The 15,690-nt window shown below is 41.5% G+C and overlaps 1 protein-coding gene and 1 non-coding gene across 2 annotated transcripts in view; both read right to left on the bottom strand.

Moving 5' to 3' along the window:
- Positions 1-7,144: 7,144 nt before the first annotated feature.
- Positions 7,145-7,252, bottom strand: LOC119535645. The gene has a single exon (XR_005217257.1). It is a non-coding gene; the product is annotated as a U6 spliceosomal RNA (small nuclear RNA).
- A 3,332-nt stretch (positions 7,253-10,584) lies between these two features.
- HIPK2 (homeodomain interacting protein kinase 2) overlaps positions 10,585-15,690 on the bottom strand; it is a 203,237-nt gene continuing 198,131 nt past the window's right edge. The window contains exon 16 of the mRNA XM_037836043.1: positions 10,585-12,233. Coding sequence (XP_037691971.1) covers positions 12,228-12,233 — 6 coding nt within the window. The 3' untranslated portion in view covers positions 10,585-12,227. The remainder of the gene's footprint in view (positions 12,234-15,690) is intronic.

Below are 15,690 nucleotides of genomic sequence, written 5' to 3'. Positions count from 1 at the left end.
AGTGCCAACTTCGTTTTGTTAACTTTTGTGCATGCTTTCCAGATAGGAAAATATGGGTGTTATGTGGTTTCATATTTTGTCTATTTTGGTAAGCCAGTGGGGGACTTGGGTGTACAATATAGTAGATAAGGGAATTCAGGGTGGTGGTGATCTGCCTTTGGGGGTTGGCAGAAAGCCCACGGCCTCCCTGGCTTCCTGTGACAGATGAAGAAACTACCTGGGTCGGGCTCCCAAGGCAGTGAGAAGGAGCAGAGCCACACTCTCTTCCTGCCCTGTGAGTTGAGATGTGAAGAATCCAGCCACAAGGTGGGTTTGGCAAGGAAAGAATGTGAGCGAACAGAGAACGATTAATTCCCATGCCATTCTGTTCTTCTTTATTATAAACCTATCCAAAGCCTGCTGCCTGAAGCCCTCAAAGCACACTGGCAAATCAGCTCTCCTCACCTTGGGTTTGTCCCCGCACCACAGACAATACCCTGACCCAGGTCACCAAAAGTATAAGTATTTTCCCACCTAAAACATGGACACACTAAACTTCTTCAAGTGTTGGAAATCTTAATTAAGGATGTAAACCGGTGCCCTGCCCGGCCCCTACCCTCCCCCCGAAGGTGGAGCCCGGGTTCGGTATGCTTGGCGGGCGCCATTGTGCTGCCCGCGCGAAGGACGGACACACGGCTGGGGGTCCTGTTTGCCACCTCTCAAGGTCGTGGTTCCTTCGCGAGGAGGACCCAGGCGACCACCCTTCCCCACTCCTCACCTTCTTCAGCAGACTTTTCCTTTCTGAGAAGACTCCCCTGCCCTTAGAGTGTGCTCAGTTCTACCTGCGCGGATGTGACTAACCCCGACGGCAGCGACGGCAGGCGGGGCACACGGCAGACGCCCCGCGCGTCACCCCGCGCACGTCACCCCGCGCACGTTATCTCGCGCACGCGTCGTTTGTGAAGATGGAAGATGCGAGGGAGGCCTTGTGCCTGCCTATCTATTCAGGGGAGGAAACGGGCCCAGAGAGGGTAAGTGGTTTGCTCCACATTACAGGACTAGGGAGTGGAGGAGCCCGGATTTGAACGCAGGCTCATCCTCACCAGGTCCTTGGGAGGCCAAGTGTGGCAAGCACGTCCCCGGCCCCGCCGTCCGGCTCTGAGGTCAGCTCGGAGGAGAGAGGGTGCAGAGTATCCGTGTGCGCGGGTGATGGAGAAGGGGCTTCCTGGGAAAGGATGTCCACAGGCCTTCAAGGCCATTCTTTACTTGGACACTTTTATCTTCTTCATGTGATTTTCTTGCTTAAAATCTAGAGAGTGGGTAGTATGAATTACAGCTTCTCTCTCTCTTTTTCTTTAAGGCCCAGCTCTAGCCTCCCTGAGACGCTTTCCTGGACGACGACAGCCCTCAGTGACCTCTCCCTTTAACAAAAGCCTTTAGCATTTAAGATTAAGCCTTCCACGCTGTGTTGCCTTGTCTTCTTGTGACTCATCTTTTCATGTCACCTGACCACCCCTATCATCCGGTCATAAGCCCCCAGACAGCACGGAGTGTGTGTTGTTGGTCTCTCTTTAGCGCAAGCAGCAGATGCACAAATAATTGTTGTATATGATAAGCAGATTGCTTTCTAATGTCATATCTTAATTATTTGCCATGGTGGGAGATAGCAGTGGCCACCTATTTTGGCTTTACTGGGCATGGCATGATTTTGGAGGCACAGCAAATTAACTCTGTTTAAATTGCTTAAATTTAAATGAGGTCACTCACATTCCCTAAGCATGCACATCCTGGGTTGGTTGAGTGTGGGGTGGCCTAGAAGTACAGGGGAGATGAGGGAAGACTGTCCCCAGCCTCCAAAATGTCCTTTGCATCCTGCACAAAGCCCGATGATGCAGAGACAGCTGTGAGTGGAAACCAGGACCAGGGAGTGTTTTCATCAGAGATTGAGTTCCACTCCTGAAGGTTTCTGTGTTCACTGGGATAATCATGTTAATATCAATGTGCTTTTCTGTAAGAGATGACCTAGTTTTCCAGAAATACCCACTGTCTGCTAGGTGTTTACACCAGGTAGGGGTGGGGATGAGGAAGTAGCTGTCCCATTTATTCTTGGTCTGTAGCCAGCTCTAAGCTGAGCAAAGTATGGGACTGAAATTGGGAGCATCATGAAAAGATGCTCAACATGACTAGCTGTTAGGGAAATGCAAATCAAAACCACAATGAAGTATCAGGTCACACCTCTAGAATGGCTGTATTTAAAAAACAGAAAATTGCAAGTGTTGAATAGGAAGTGGAGCAATAGAAACTCATTCATTGTTGGTGGGAATGTAAAATGGTGCAGCCGCTGGGGAAGACAGTTTGGCGGTTCCTTAGAAAGTTAAGTGTAGAATTACCATATGACCTGGCAATTCTGCTACTAGTTGTAAACCAAAAGAATTGAAAGCAGGGACTCACCGCAGCGTTATTCACAATTGCCAAAAGATGGAAGCAACCCAAGTGTCCATCAACTAATGAATGGATAAATAAAATGTGGTATATACATAAAATGGAGTATTATTCAGCCGTAAAAAGGAATGAAGTTCTTATACATACAACAACGTGGCTGAACCTTGAAGTCATTGTGTTACGGGACATGATCCAGACACAAAAGGACAAATATTGTATGCCCTCAATGATATAAACAATTAGAATAAGCAAACTTATAGTGTCAGAATCTAGAAGCCTACCAGGGATGAGGTGGGGGTAGGGAATGGGGAGTTAATGCTTAGATTGTACAGTTTCTATTTGGGTTGATTGTAAAGTTTTGGTAATGGATGGTGGTGACAGTAGCACAACATTGTGAATGTAATTAGCAGTATTGGATTATACATTTGAATGTCGTTAAAAGGAAATTTTAGGTCATATATATGCTAGTAGAATAAAAAATTTTAAAAAATAGGACTGTACGATGCGGACAGTGAACCCTGTTGTAAATGATGGACTATAATGAATAGTACAATTATAAAAGTGTTCTTTCATGAATTGTAACAAATGTACCACACTAGTGCAAGGTGTTACTAATAGGGTATTATATGGGAACTTTCTATTTTCTGCATGATTTTTCTGTAAACCTACAACTTCTCTAAAAAAAAAAAAAATTCCATGGGAAGAAAAAAGAAAACCTCGTGTCACTCCTGTCAGAGGAGCCCCTCCCCAGCATCTCTGCCATCTGCCAAGACAGCCTGAAGTGTACGTACAGCAGACCTGACTTTGAAGACCTGCCTGAGCTGGCTCTAGTTTTACCAGCAGGCAGTTGTGTAGCTCAGGGCACCATGCTAAACTTCTTTGAACCTCAGGCACCACATCTATAAAATAGAGATAATGCCTGCCCTGGCTACCTCCTAGGGTTATAGGAACTGTAGATGTTAGAATTTCATGGGTTAGAAATTATCTAGTCCATTCTCACTATCCATGAGGCCCAGAGAGGTTAGGCAACATATCCAAAGTCACACAGCTAGTGGCAGAGGTAGGACTAGAACTGAGGTCTTCGTGGCTCTCCTAGTCCCTGTTGATACTCTTATCATTGCATGTATCATGCTTTATTTGTTTACTTGTCTGTCATCCATGCAGAAGTGTAAGCTCCTAGAGGGCAGGGATCCAGGCTCACATTCCTTTGTATCCCTAGCACCAGGTACATACAGAGGGTGCTCAATAAATGCGTGTTCCACTAAACTGATCTTGACTTCTGGTCCAAGTACTCTTTTCTTTCTACCATGCTCTCTCTGCTCCAGTTCAGTTGTGCATCAAGTATGAAAACTTATGAATGTTTTTGAGAAGAGGATAAGCAAGATGCTCAACTGCCTTAAGATACCCTTTTTGGACCTTTAGTTTAGAGTACAGATCCTTTTGAGCAGATATATACACACCTGTTGGGGACGATTAAGGTAGCATGTATGAAATCCACCCTCAGCGATGCCGGAGATATGCAACATGACCGCTAGGGCTGATGCAATAGCGGCTTAAGTTGCCCTCAGCCTTCTACGGAAGTGATAGCCGTTCGCGCTTAAGATTCGCGCCTAGAGTGCTAGCTTTACTACCTGCCTTTTACCCCAGCAACAGTAGCCACCAATCCTGTGCTAGCCTTACATCTGCCATCCGCCCTAGCAACAGCAGCAGCCAATCCTAGACCGCCACCCACCTTTGCAGCCACCAATTCTAGGCCGCCACCCGTTTGTACTAGCCACTCCCTCTACCTTAGAGTATATATACCCTGCCTCTTCAATAAAGTTTTGCAGCTTGATCAGAAACCTGTCTTGCTGTCGTACTTCGTGTCTCTTGTCCCATACCATTCTTCCCTCGCAGGAGCTGGAGCCTCGGTTGATCGTCCCGCGGGCCGGGACACACACCCAAGACAAAATTGGAATAACTAATACTTATGCACCAGGCATGCTGCTAACCAATTCACATATGCTTAGCACAGTGCCTGCCCAATTGTAAGTGCTCAATTAAAAAAAACAACAACATTATTTTGTTTAACTTTATGGTGTAAATCAAGTAGGGTATTAGTTACATTATTCTAATTGTTGTAATAATCCCCAAATTTCAGAGGCTTAACAAAGTAAAGTTCCATTTCTTACACCACAGACCTAATGCAGGTCAGTGACGGGACAGCTCTGCTCCATCTGGGACCTTTGAATATAGAGGTTCACAAAGGATGATTTTTAGGGGATGTGATAGATATGACTGCCACTCACCAGTATTTTTATTTTCCTTTCCTTTTGGGCACATGGAAGGGTTGCATTTCTTGACTTCTTTGAAGTAAAGTGTCCATGTGACTTGCTTTAACTAAGGAAAAGTGACACATGTCCTTTCAGGTGGAAGCTTTTAAGAACCAATCCACACGTAGCCATATTCTTTCTTCCCCTTCATAGTGATTTGTTGGTCTAGAGGTTCATAAGACTGAGGCATCCTGGAATGCTAAGGTAATGCCTGGAGAACGGATTTCCTGGACAGTTAGTTGCCTGGAACTGCATAGACTGTGTAAGTGAGGACTAAAGCGTCTGGGATTTCTGGTTGGTTGGTATAGCATGTCCTAACCTAGATTAGACAGGACCTAAAGCTGAAGGTGTTGCACATCACTTCTGCCCACATTTCATTGGCCAGTACAGTCTTGGTAATGGGACTTGTACGTCTCTGCAATTTAATTAGCTAGACTTCTTTGTGTCCATTTTTAAATGTGAATTTTTTAGTTTGTCTTGCTCTTACAGTGGGAACAGATCTCTTGCCACCTTCCATATGCAAATCAGAAGTGGAACACCTTATTTGAACTTTGAAACCAAATTCTCTCTCCATTCTCCACACCACATCCAGTATACAGTGGATCAGAGAGAGGATAATTGCAATAGTGACTCCCATTTAGAAATCACTGGCTTATAGCAATTCTTAAATCCTGCTGTGAAGTGTTATGAAGGCTCCTGATTCTAGGAGGGGTAAAGTTCCTTATTATCCTTTGATTTTCCTCTCTGGGAGGAACTCCTTTGTCCATTGTTCTCTGTGGACCTGTCCATGCTCTGGGAAGTTCTTTGTTGTTTATTATCCTCCTTGTCTGCATCTGAAATGGTTGTTGGGGAGCCTGGAGCTTTGGCAGTCTACTACCTGCTTGAGATTTGATGGCTCCTAGAATGATAAGAAGCTTGCTTGCTTGCTTTGTTCCTCCCTCCCTCTGTCCCTCCCTCCCATTCTCTGCCCTCCCTCCCTCCCTTCCTTCCTACCTTTTTTTTGAGATTTATTTGGCAATACAATTTCCTTAAAAAAATATATTGAGGCTGCTGATCTGTTTGCATCCCATCAGGGCCATGTTCCAGTAACCACACTCAAAGATTTTAGACCAAATTTTCAAGTCTGACTTATTTCTTATTGACCCCATGTCTTCCTTTCAACTTAATAGCAACTATTTTGAAGGATTCTAAAATGACAAGTAGGAAAGCCATACTCCCCATCTGCAAGCCAAGTTACTTTGTTCAACTGAATTTTACTAATGCTTTGTGGCTCAAACCATTTGCCATGCTTATTTCTTTTTATTTTTTAAAATTCTTAACAGCTTGATTGAAATACAATACATATATCATACAATTCACCAATATAAACTGTACAATTCAGTGGTTTTTAATGTATTTAGTTGTGCACAATTTTAGAACATTTTCATCACCCCAAGTGGAAACCCCATACCTATTAGCAGACGCTCCCCGTTTTTCCTCAAACTTCCAACTTTAAGGAATTATTAATCTACTTTCTGTCTCTGTAAATTTGCCTATTGTGAACATTTCATATAAATGAAATCATACAGTATGTGGTCTTTTGTGTTTTCATTTAGCATATTGTTTTCAAGCTTCATTCATACTGCAGAATGATCAGTACTTCAATTTTTTATTGCTGAATAATATTCCGTTGTATGGATATACCACATTTTGTTTTTCTGTTCATCAGTTTATAGACATTTGGGTTGTTTTTCTGCCTTTTGGCTACTGTCAATAATACTATGAACATTCATATACAAGTTTTTGTGTGGATGTCTGTTTTCATTTCTCTTCGGTATATGTACTTAGGAGTGGAATTGTTGGGTTATGTGGCAACTCTGTGTTTAACATTTTGAGGAACTGCTAAGCTGTTTCTAAAGCAGCAATATCATTTTACATTCCCATTAGCAGAGTACAAGGGTTCCAGTTCCTCCATATGCTCACCAGCATTTGTTACTGTCTTTTTTATTATAGCTCTCCTAGTGGAGGTGAAATGATATCTCATTGTGGTTTTGATGGGCACTTTCCTGATGGCTAATGTTATTATTTTTAATATTTGTTTTTAGACTGTGTTTAACAAAATATGGATTCTGTAATATATAGTTTTGTATTCTTCCTTTTTCCATATAAAGCAGTTTTTAGCATAAGCAGGCATATTTTACAAAAGAATTTTCCTCATTTCTGCTCCCATCCTCCCTACTTCCCATAAAACCACACTTCTTGTGAAAACTTACCTAAATTATATGTATAGAAAATAATATCTAGAGAGATATATATCAAACTATTATTGTTTGTTACCACAGAATGGGAGAGGGTAGGATTTGGAACTTATATTTTCTACCTTGAATGTTTTTGCAATGCTTCAGTTTTTACAATGAGCATATTCTTTTTTTTTAAAAATGGAATACTCCACTGAATTAGCATGTCATCCTTGCGCAAGGGCCATGCTAATCTTCTCTGTATCGTTCCAGTTTTAGTGTATGTGCTACCAAAGCAATCACACCATTCTTATTTCTTCCTGATCAAACTCTCTCATCTCTAAGCTTTCTGCATTTTTATACTCTTTATTTTATTTCTGTTTGTAAACTGGCCCAATCTTTCTTAAGTTTATCTCTTTGTTGTAAAACCTTGACAAAGGGAGCCAATGTTAGTCACCTGTGCTAGCATTCTAATTTTCCTACCACCTCCCTTAGAGCTACAGATGCAATAGGCATATAGTTTGCCTTCCAGTTATTGCATGCTTGTCCATTGTTTTACTATGGCTCCATGGGATTTGTCTGCAACAAATAAAAGACTCTGAAAGAGCCACTGCAATAAAACTTAATAAGACTGTTAAACAGAACATAAAAGACATAAAAGTAGATGTCCAGTGGTCTCTTTACAAGAGTAACTCTAACCTAATGTTGTTTTACATGTGTCGTCAACTGCCAAGTGTCTCAGTAAAAGGGACTATATGCCTTATACAGAATAGTGTATGTAAAGTAAGCATTTAAAAAATGGAATTAGATGGTCTTACCACACTAGAAGACATGGCTCCTAGTTATCTATTTCTTCCTTACAGAGTGAGGAATAAAGTTGTTGCTCAACAGTGGATTTCTTCATCTGCAAGTAGTATAAGACAGTGTAAGGGAAGCCATGGAAGACAAAAAATTTCCTAAGAAGAAGTTTGAGTAGTCAAAGTTGAATTTAAAATGTGGAGAGCCTTTTGACCAGGGTCGGTGAGGGGAGAGTCTAAGGTTCTTTCTTTAAAGTAGAATATGTATTCTTTGCTTTTGTACTTATTTTATATTTGCTTAAAGTTAACTATTCTAGCAAAGAGTTTAAAATGTGTTTATATGTAATAAGGCATGATAGAGTCACACCTAGCTCTTTGGAACAGGCTTATGAAATAACCTCCACCACCCTGAGACATGTCCCAATGGCAAGGGGGGGCTTTGCTAAAAGCCCTGACAGGGAGAGTCTAACTGAGAGCATCATTGAATTGTTTGTTTGGTCTTCCTCTAGGGTTTCCTTGGCTCAGCTGGGAAATAGTACTTAATTTGGGAGTCTGGAATTGTGCTTCCTATTCATCATTGGTTAAAACTAGCGACTTAAAATATTTTACTACTCTAGTATTGAATATGCTTGAGGGAAGATATTGACAGCAGTGAATTTTGTCTTTCCCTTTTACATTTAATAACTTTCCAGAGGCACTGGTGGTAAGACTTGTATGATATACTGCATTCCTTGTCACACTCTCATTCCACTGCTTTCACCATTTCCACAGTCTGTGATCATTGGCAGAGCTTTTCTGATACATTTATCAGAGGAGAGTTCCAAAGTTCTGCCCAAATCTCTTGCATGGACTCTTGTGTAATTTGAATTTTAACCGAGCTGAGTTTGACTCCCCAGTTCAAGTTTTGGCTACATTTAGGGTTTTAGTGATATTACTTAAGTTTTGGGAGACATGGCATTTGCAAAGTGGAATGACAGATTGCTTAGGGAATGAAGGTGGGCCGAGTAGTTTCTGCATTCATTCAAATATTTATTGACTACCTACTCTGTGCCAGGCTTTGTAATGGAAGCCCTAGAAACAGAGATGAAAGACCAAAGTCCTTACCTGCAAGGATTTTATGGTTCAGTGGGGAAGAAAAATCAGGAAAGAAATGCAGACAATATGGTGTAATGAGAACTATACACGAGGGGTTTGGGAACCTAGACATGGGACAGCTACCTCAGTGTGGAGCTTTAAGGCAAGCTTCCTCAAAGAGATGAATTCAGGTTGGCTCTTGAAGGAAACTTAGGAGTGAGTCAGGGGGAAGTGCGGAGATAAGAAGGAGGGGATACATGAAGGAGAAAAGAGCCTGAGGAGAGGGCAAGGCTGGAGTGCAACGTCCCTTTTCTGCTGAGGCTTAAGGTTAGGAGAGGTGGTGACACAGACAGATTTGTGGCAGCAGGTGGGATTGAGGGAGCTCTGCCCAGTGACCTGGGTTTCTTCTGTGAAGCAGGGGGTCCGATGAGAATGAGGGCGTAGGGGCTTGGAGAGTGTTGACATTGAGGGAACCGATAAGCATAGAAGGCCTGGCCAAGGTGGGAGGCTACTGGACTGCAGGGTTTTTTGGTCGTCTTCACCTGTTCTCAGAAGCACAGAAATGAGCTGCATGAAACAATTCATAGCAAGTGGGTGTGGCAGAAGTAAAAGGCAGCAGGGAGTTGAGGGTACAGGTGAGGTGGGTCAAGTGACTGGCTGTGGCATTTAGGCTTGATGGGAAGTGTGTGAAACTTGGAGGCACAGATAATGGCGGGGGTGGGGGTGGGGGGCTGGAGGTCCTGAGGCAGGGAATCCTGGCAGGGGGAGCCAGGATGAAAGCCTGCTGGAAGGGAAGCCATGCTCAGAGGATATGGGCTTGCTTAAACTTTCTGAGGCGGTACAGCTGTGGTGATAAGGGCCAGGGTGGGGCTGTGGAGCTCACGGCTCAAAAGGGGAGTGGCGAGGGCCCTGGTGATGAGTGAGGGCAATGAGCACCAGGGCTACCAGATGCTGAAGTTGTCTGATGAGAAGGCAAGGCCTGGGTGCAGAGCTCGCACCCACACCCAGATATATGGGACGACAGATGACAGCCATGATTTCGGCCTCAGGAGTTTGGAAGCAGATGGGGTGAATGGCTGGGAAGAGGCAGTGGGGAGCTGGGAGACTAACCCCTGCTCAGATGCTCAGGAATTGCTAGTAAAATGATCTCAAGGCCTTCTGTACTTGCCAGGCAGAGTAGTCTTTGCAAATTTAAAATGCAGTGGTGGACATTCTTATGCACTATGTAGATAACACTTTTTAGGTTTTAATGTATTGGAATAGCTAGAAGTAAATACCTGAAACTACCGAACTTGAAGATGATTGTATAGCAAATGTAGATTACAAGGGGTGAGAGTGTGTGACTGTGAAAACCTTGAGGATCGCACTCCCTTTATCCAGTGTATGGATGGATGAGTCGATAAATGAGGACAAAAAAAAATGAAAAATAGGGTGGGATGGGGGGATGATTTGGGTGTTCTTTTTTATTTTTATTTTTTATTCTTATTCTGATTCCTTCTGGTATAAGGAAAATGTTCAAAAATAGATTGGGGTGATGAATGCACAAATATATGATGGTACTATGAACAGTTGATTGTACAACATGGATGACTATATGGTATGTTAATATATCTCAATAAAACTGAATTTAAAAAAATGCAGTGGTGGATTATGCACAGTTTTAGAAGAGTTAAATCATTCCTAGAAGTTGCTACTTGTAACAATAACCTCTTTAGTCTTAAAACTGGTCTGTTTCTAGGATAAACAAATGCGCCAGGCAGAGTGTACAGTGATTTCAAACAGTTTAATGTAATTCCAAGACAAAGTGTGATTACATTTCTACACATATACAATATGCATATGTGAGTTTGCAAATTTTTAATTAATAACTCGTTTCACCTCAGAGACCGAAAAAATGATCAAAAAGAAACTGTGAGTAACAAGCTATAACATAGTTCACCACAATGGGACCCCCCCTTTCTCACCCTACAGTTAGTAATATTACAATTAAAATAACTATATTCTTCTATAATTTTTTTCTGTTAAAATCATCTCATAAATTTACAATGCTATTATTAGTTTCCAAGACTAATATAAATTCACTCCATTTTTCTACAACGAAAATGATTATTAATTTAGAAGCACACGACGTCATGATGAAAAACACAAGCATTTTAGTAGCAAGAACTTGATCAGTTAAGAATTAGTTTCCTTGTAAAACATTCTAAAGCCAAGTAAAATATCCATTCTTATAACATACCTATAATATGAGACTAAGGAATAGGTTACATATAGGTCTACAACACATTGGTTTGTCTTTAAAAAAAGTAGACATTTATAAATAAAAAAGAAAAGAGGGACAATTCACATAGGAAAAAGAGGTACACGAGAAAATACTGTTGCACGCAATAATTTTCACAAAGATCAACATGGATTAACACTTTTTATTACAGAAACCGTATAGTGGTGGAACACAACAGACCAGGGCTTTTGTAGGGTTATTGAGCTGAGATGAGCCGGTACAGAAAGATCTAGTGAGATGACCTTGGGGAGGGAGTCATGCTCCTTGGACTGGTGAACTGAGGGGCATTAGGTCCCTCTTCCCTGTTCTCATTCTGGGGAGTGTTTCTTTCTGAATCCACGGGCAGTTGAAAGGTAAACATTTCTACAGATCCACTCTCTTTCCATTCTAATGGATACCATTTTTGGAAACATGATATAATATTAGAGGCTGCAGTTCAATACATGTGGTCAAAGCAAACGGGATGGAAAAATCCAGCCATTCTTGATTTGCTGCCCCCTCACCCATCCATGCCCTTGAGCACTGGGGACCCAGAGAGAGCAGTGGCACCCTTCAGGGCCATCTGCCTCTGCTGTGGCGAGTTGGCATGACAAGCGCCCAGCACCACGCCTTAGCCTCATGTATGAAGATGCAGCCTGGAACGCATCCCACTCTCCTTTAATACTCCAATGCTGATGCCAACTTTTAAAAAGCTCCTCTTCCTCCTCATCCATAAAGCTATATACTTTGCCTGTAAGAAATTTGGTTTGATACATATACACAAACATATATATCAACATCTATATCTATACAGTGATTCTGCTAAACTAGAAATTCTGCTGCCCCAAATGGTGATTTCCTTGTCTACTTCATTTGGTTAAAAAATGCACACAAAGAGGGTGAGGAGATGCTTTGCGGGTCAGAAATGATTGTGCCCTGGAAAATTCACCGAAGCTGTCAATGAGCAGTAACACGAAAGTAAGGAAAGCGAAACGGTAGGGAAAAACCATTTAATGTGGAGGCAGCGCGAACAGTAACATTTGCCTTTGAAGGTGGGGGAGTGTGGTGTTTTAGGTTACCATTCAGAAGTCACAGAAAACAGCAAAGGATTGGCATGGTCAGTCACTTCCACTTCCCAAGTTCTTTCTTATAACTGGAGCCAAAAAAAAAATAATAATAAATTCATTATCCCTTCAACCAAGCAAGTGATGTCTAACAGATGCAAGTCCGCCACTCTCAAAGGTAAGTGGGTCCTTTCTCCTGGTGGGTGCGTGGGTGGGGGCTGCTGCGACAGCAGGGCAGGGCAGAGGTGGCCATGGAGACCGTGGCCAGACACAAGGAGGGTGGCCACGGTCAGCAGCGGGGATCCCTTGGAGGGGGAGGCAGTGCCAGGAGAGATTCATTTTGAGACTGGTTGAAAGGAAACTAGAGAGCAACAGCAGAGCCCTTTTACAGCTACAGCATATTCACTTTTTTAATTAAAAAAAAGAAAAGCCAATCTCTATACCTCTAGTCTTTAAAAATGTGGTTAAGCTCTGAACACAATGATATAAATTCATCTGGTTAATTAATGCACAGGAAAAAACATACAGAAGAAAGCAGGACTAGAATTAGGAGGAATAAGACAAACATTTTATAGTAACATTTCTAACAAAAAACTGTAATAAGGACATACTGTCAATGCAGTTCACAGGGAAAAAGCAAATGCATTAAAAAAAAAAAAAGTTCCCTGGTCCCAGGTGTTTGCAGTTTTAAAGATCTTATTTGGTAAAGGAATGCCCTTCAGCTCTCACAGCATGTCCTCTGAAGTGAGGCTCAGCAAGACGGGAAACAAAAACAAACCAAACTCTTAAGGAAACCGGCATTTTCCAGTCCATTCTGCCTGACAGGGGGGCGCATTCCAGTCTCTGAAGAGTCTCTATTGTCTACAAATGTGATCTTCATTTAGGTACGGTCTCTAAAGGGAAGAAAGGAGCTGCTCCCATTTCCCAGCCCCTCCTCCGGCTCAGTAGCACTTACAATCTCTGGAAAGGAATTTAAGGTCCCCTCCACCCCTCATTGAACTAGGTTTGAAATCTAAGTTTGACAATGCATAAAAGTAAACATACCTTTTTATATTTATTTTGTTTTAAAGGAGGAAATGAATAAACGACAGCAGATATATGGAAAGGCCGGCCAATGAGTATGGGTTGTAGGGGTGTATGATTCTCCTTTGCCAAACATTTATCAAAAATATTGCCGGGGGCCCAGAAATAGCAGCTACACCTTCAGGGCCACCTGAATCCCAGTGTATTTCTACTTCCTGGTGACTGGAAGTCTGTGGATCGATTAGTAAGTTAAATATCAAATCAAGACAAAAACAATGGACCAGGTATCTCTTTTCTCTGTCCCTTCCAAGAAGTCAAGAGAAGGGCTTGAAGACAAATGTTCATAAAACATGGCACAAGATGTTAACACGTGGACCAGGCTCTGGACTCAGCCCTTCCCACTCAGTCTGGACTTCCTTCCACAGCCTCTCCAGATCACATGGAAACCAGTAACATGGAGGGGAAATTCACATGTTGGGCTACAACAGTATGATCAAGAACACACTTGTGTTGTTGAGACATGGCCTCCAACTAAAGAGGCAATCACTGGGGTTTGAAGATGTCAGTTATAAACAGAAATTTTCTTTAAAAAGTACCAGTTTAAATGTAAACTATAAAATACCTTAACTATAAAACGTAGCCAGAAATATGCTTAAGTTATCCACAGTCAATTGTTTAGTTTACTCATTTAAAATGTGACTCTTGATATCTTAGAAGGCTAATAGCATTGTACAGCAGCTAAAAACATATATACTTAACATGTGTATTTGAACATAACATTTGATTAACAACACACAAATCATCATCTATTCCTTGGTTTAAGTTTTGTTGTAAAGGTTAGCTATTTTCAGAATTTGCTTAGCAACAATGACCAGGGTGTGCATTAATCATTATTTTCAGCCCACATAGAGTCCATAGTCTTTTGAATCCCAAGATCAAGCTGGCTACATGATTTCAAAAAAGGCTAAAACCAGGATGAATGCCCACATTTGAGGTAATTATTGCCATTAGGTCACAGTTTGTGTAAGAGAATGTATCTAAAACCTTCTAAAAAAATCTTCAGGTGTTCTGTCAATTCCAGAATACCTATTGAAACCAACCAGGATCTCAAATTCTGATTAGTTGGGTTTGCTTCCAATGGAGTTAAAGTTCCAGAAGATTCTAGAACTTGTGTAAACTACCAAAGAATTTAGGCAGACAAGCCTGGAGCCAGTCAAAAACATTTGTAAAAGAAAAAAAAAGAAACCAAAAAATCCACCCAAACAACTGAGATGTTTCATAACAAATGATAATAGTTTTGTTATTTTTAAATGAAAAATCTATTCCCAAAACATTGGTAAATTCTTGCCACCTTTCAGCCCAAAATAAAAATGCATCTAATTATTATTAATTGCATACCAGGGCAAGGGAGACTCCTTCCTTATGTCCTGAAAATTGGCTAGTTTTTCTCAGTTCATACAATTGTTGCTTTCCATTTCTCTGAGAAGGCTATCTGACTCAAAAAGAAATTTTTCTTCCTGTTTTTAAAAGTCATCTTCTCTTTCTTTCTTTCTTTGTTTTTTTTTAATAGAAGAAACAAGTGCCTAGACACCAGACCTACACACAGTATTTACAAAGTTGATGTGAATTCCGCATCTGGCTCTACCCAGAGCTGAAGAGTAGACCTATTATAGAGATCAGAATTGTCATGATATTTATCAGTGCAGTAAAAAATAGCATTTTGAAAAAAATATATACCTTTAGTATTGCCTTTCTAGAATTAACTATAAGCAAGAAAAAAATTATTATTTTTTTTTAAAGAAAAGAATACTTTTTTCTTCACTCTTCTAAGAGTTTGTTGTAGCAGCACTACTAAAGCTAGTTGGTACACTGGAAAGAAATCTAAATGAATTCTATGAATCAAAAGAAACTCCCCTAGGGCTTTTTCTAACAGTCACACTAATTCTGCCCCTTCTGTCTGCATCAAATTCAGGACTCCCTCTGTGCCTCAACCTTCTACTGAGTTCCCCAGTGCAGGGATGGCACAGGCTCACATTCCTTAAAGGATGTTCTTCACACGAGTCCACAGGAGGCAGTGGAGCTAGTGGTTGTGGGCACGATTCTGGAGCTGGACAGAAATGGGTTTGAGCCTGGGCTCTACCACTCACTAGCTTACTAGCTGGATGGGTTACTTGAGCTCTCCAGGCTAGTCAGTCGTCTCATCAGTTAAAGGATGAATATTGCTGGTCTCATAGAGCTATTGCCAAGATTAAATTAAGCAAGATACCGAACAAGTAGTTCTAAGCACAGTGTCTGTTGCTAGTTGTTGACCAGTGTTTGGCACACAGTAAATGGGACTATCATTAACTGGTTCATCAGAAATATCAGGCCAATCATTGCTGCTTAAATTAAAAATGCAAAGCAAAATCACATCTCAGTAAAGGCCTGACTAACAAAAATCTTACTAGAAACTTGGGGACACTGGACCACTATTGTATTATCTTTCCTTTTACACATGCCACTTTATTTAGAGTGTCAGCTTCC

The sequence above is a fragment of the Choloepus didactylus genome, chromosome 5 (assembly GCF_015220235.1).
Source record: "Choloepus didactylus isolate mChoDid1 chromosome 5, mChoDid1.pri, whole genome shotgun sequence".
Lineage (NCBI taxonomy): Eukaryota > Metazoa > Chordata > Mammalia > Pilosa > Megalonychidae > Choloepus > Choloepus didactylus.
The sequence above is the reverse complement of the archived record's forward strand: the minus strand, read 5'-3'. Positions and strand labels throughout refer to the sequence as shown.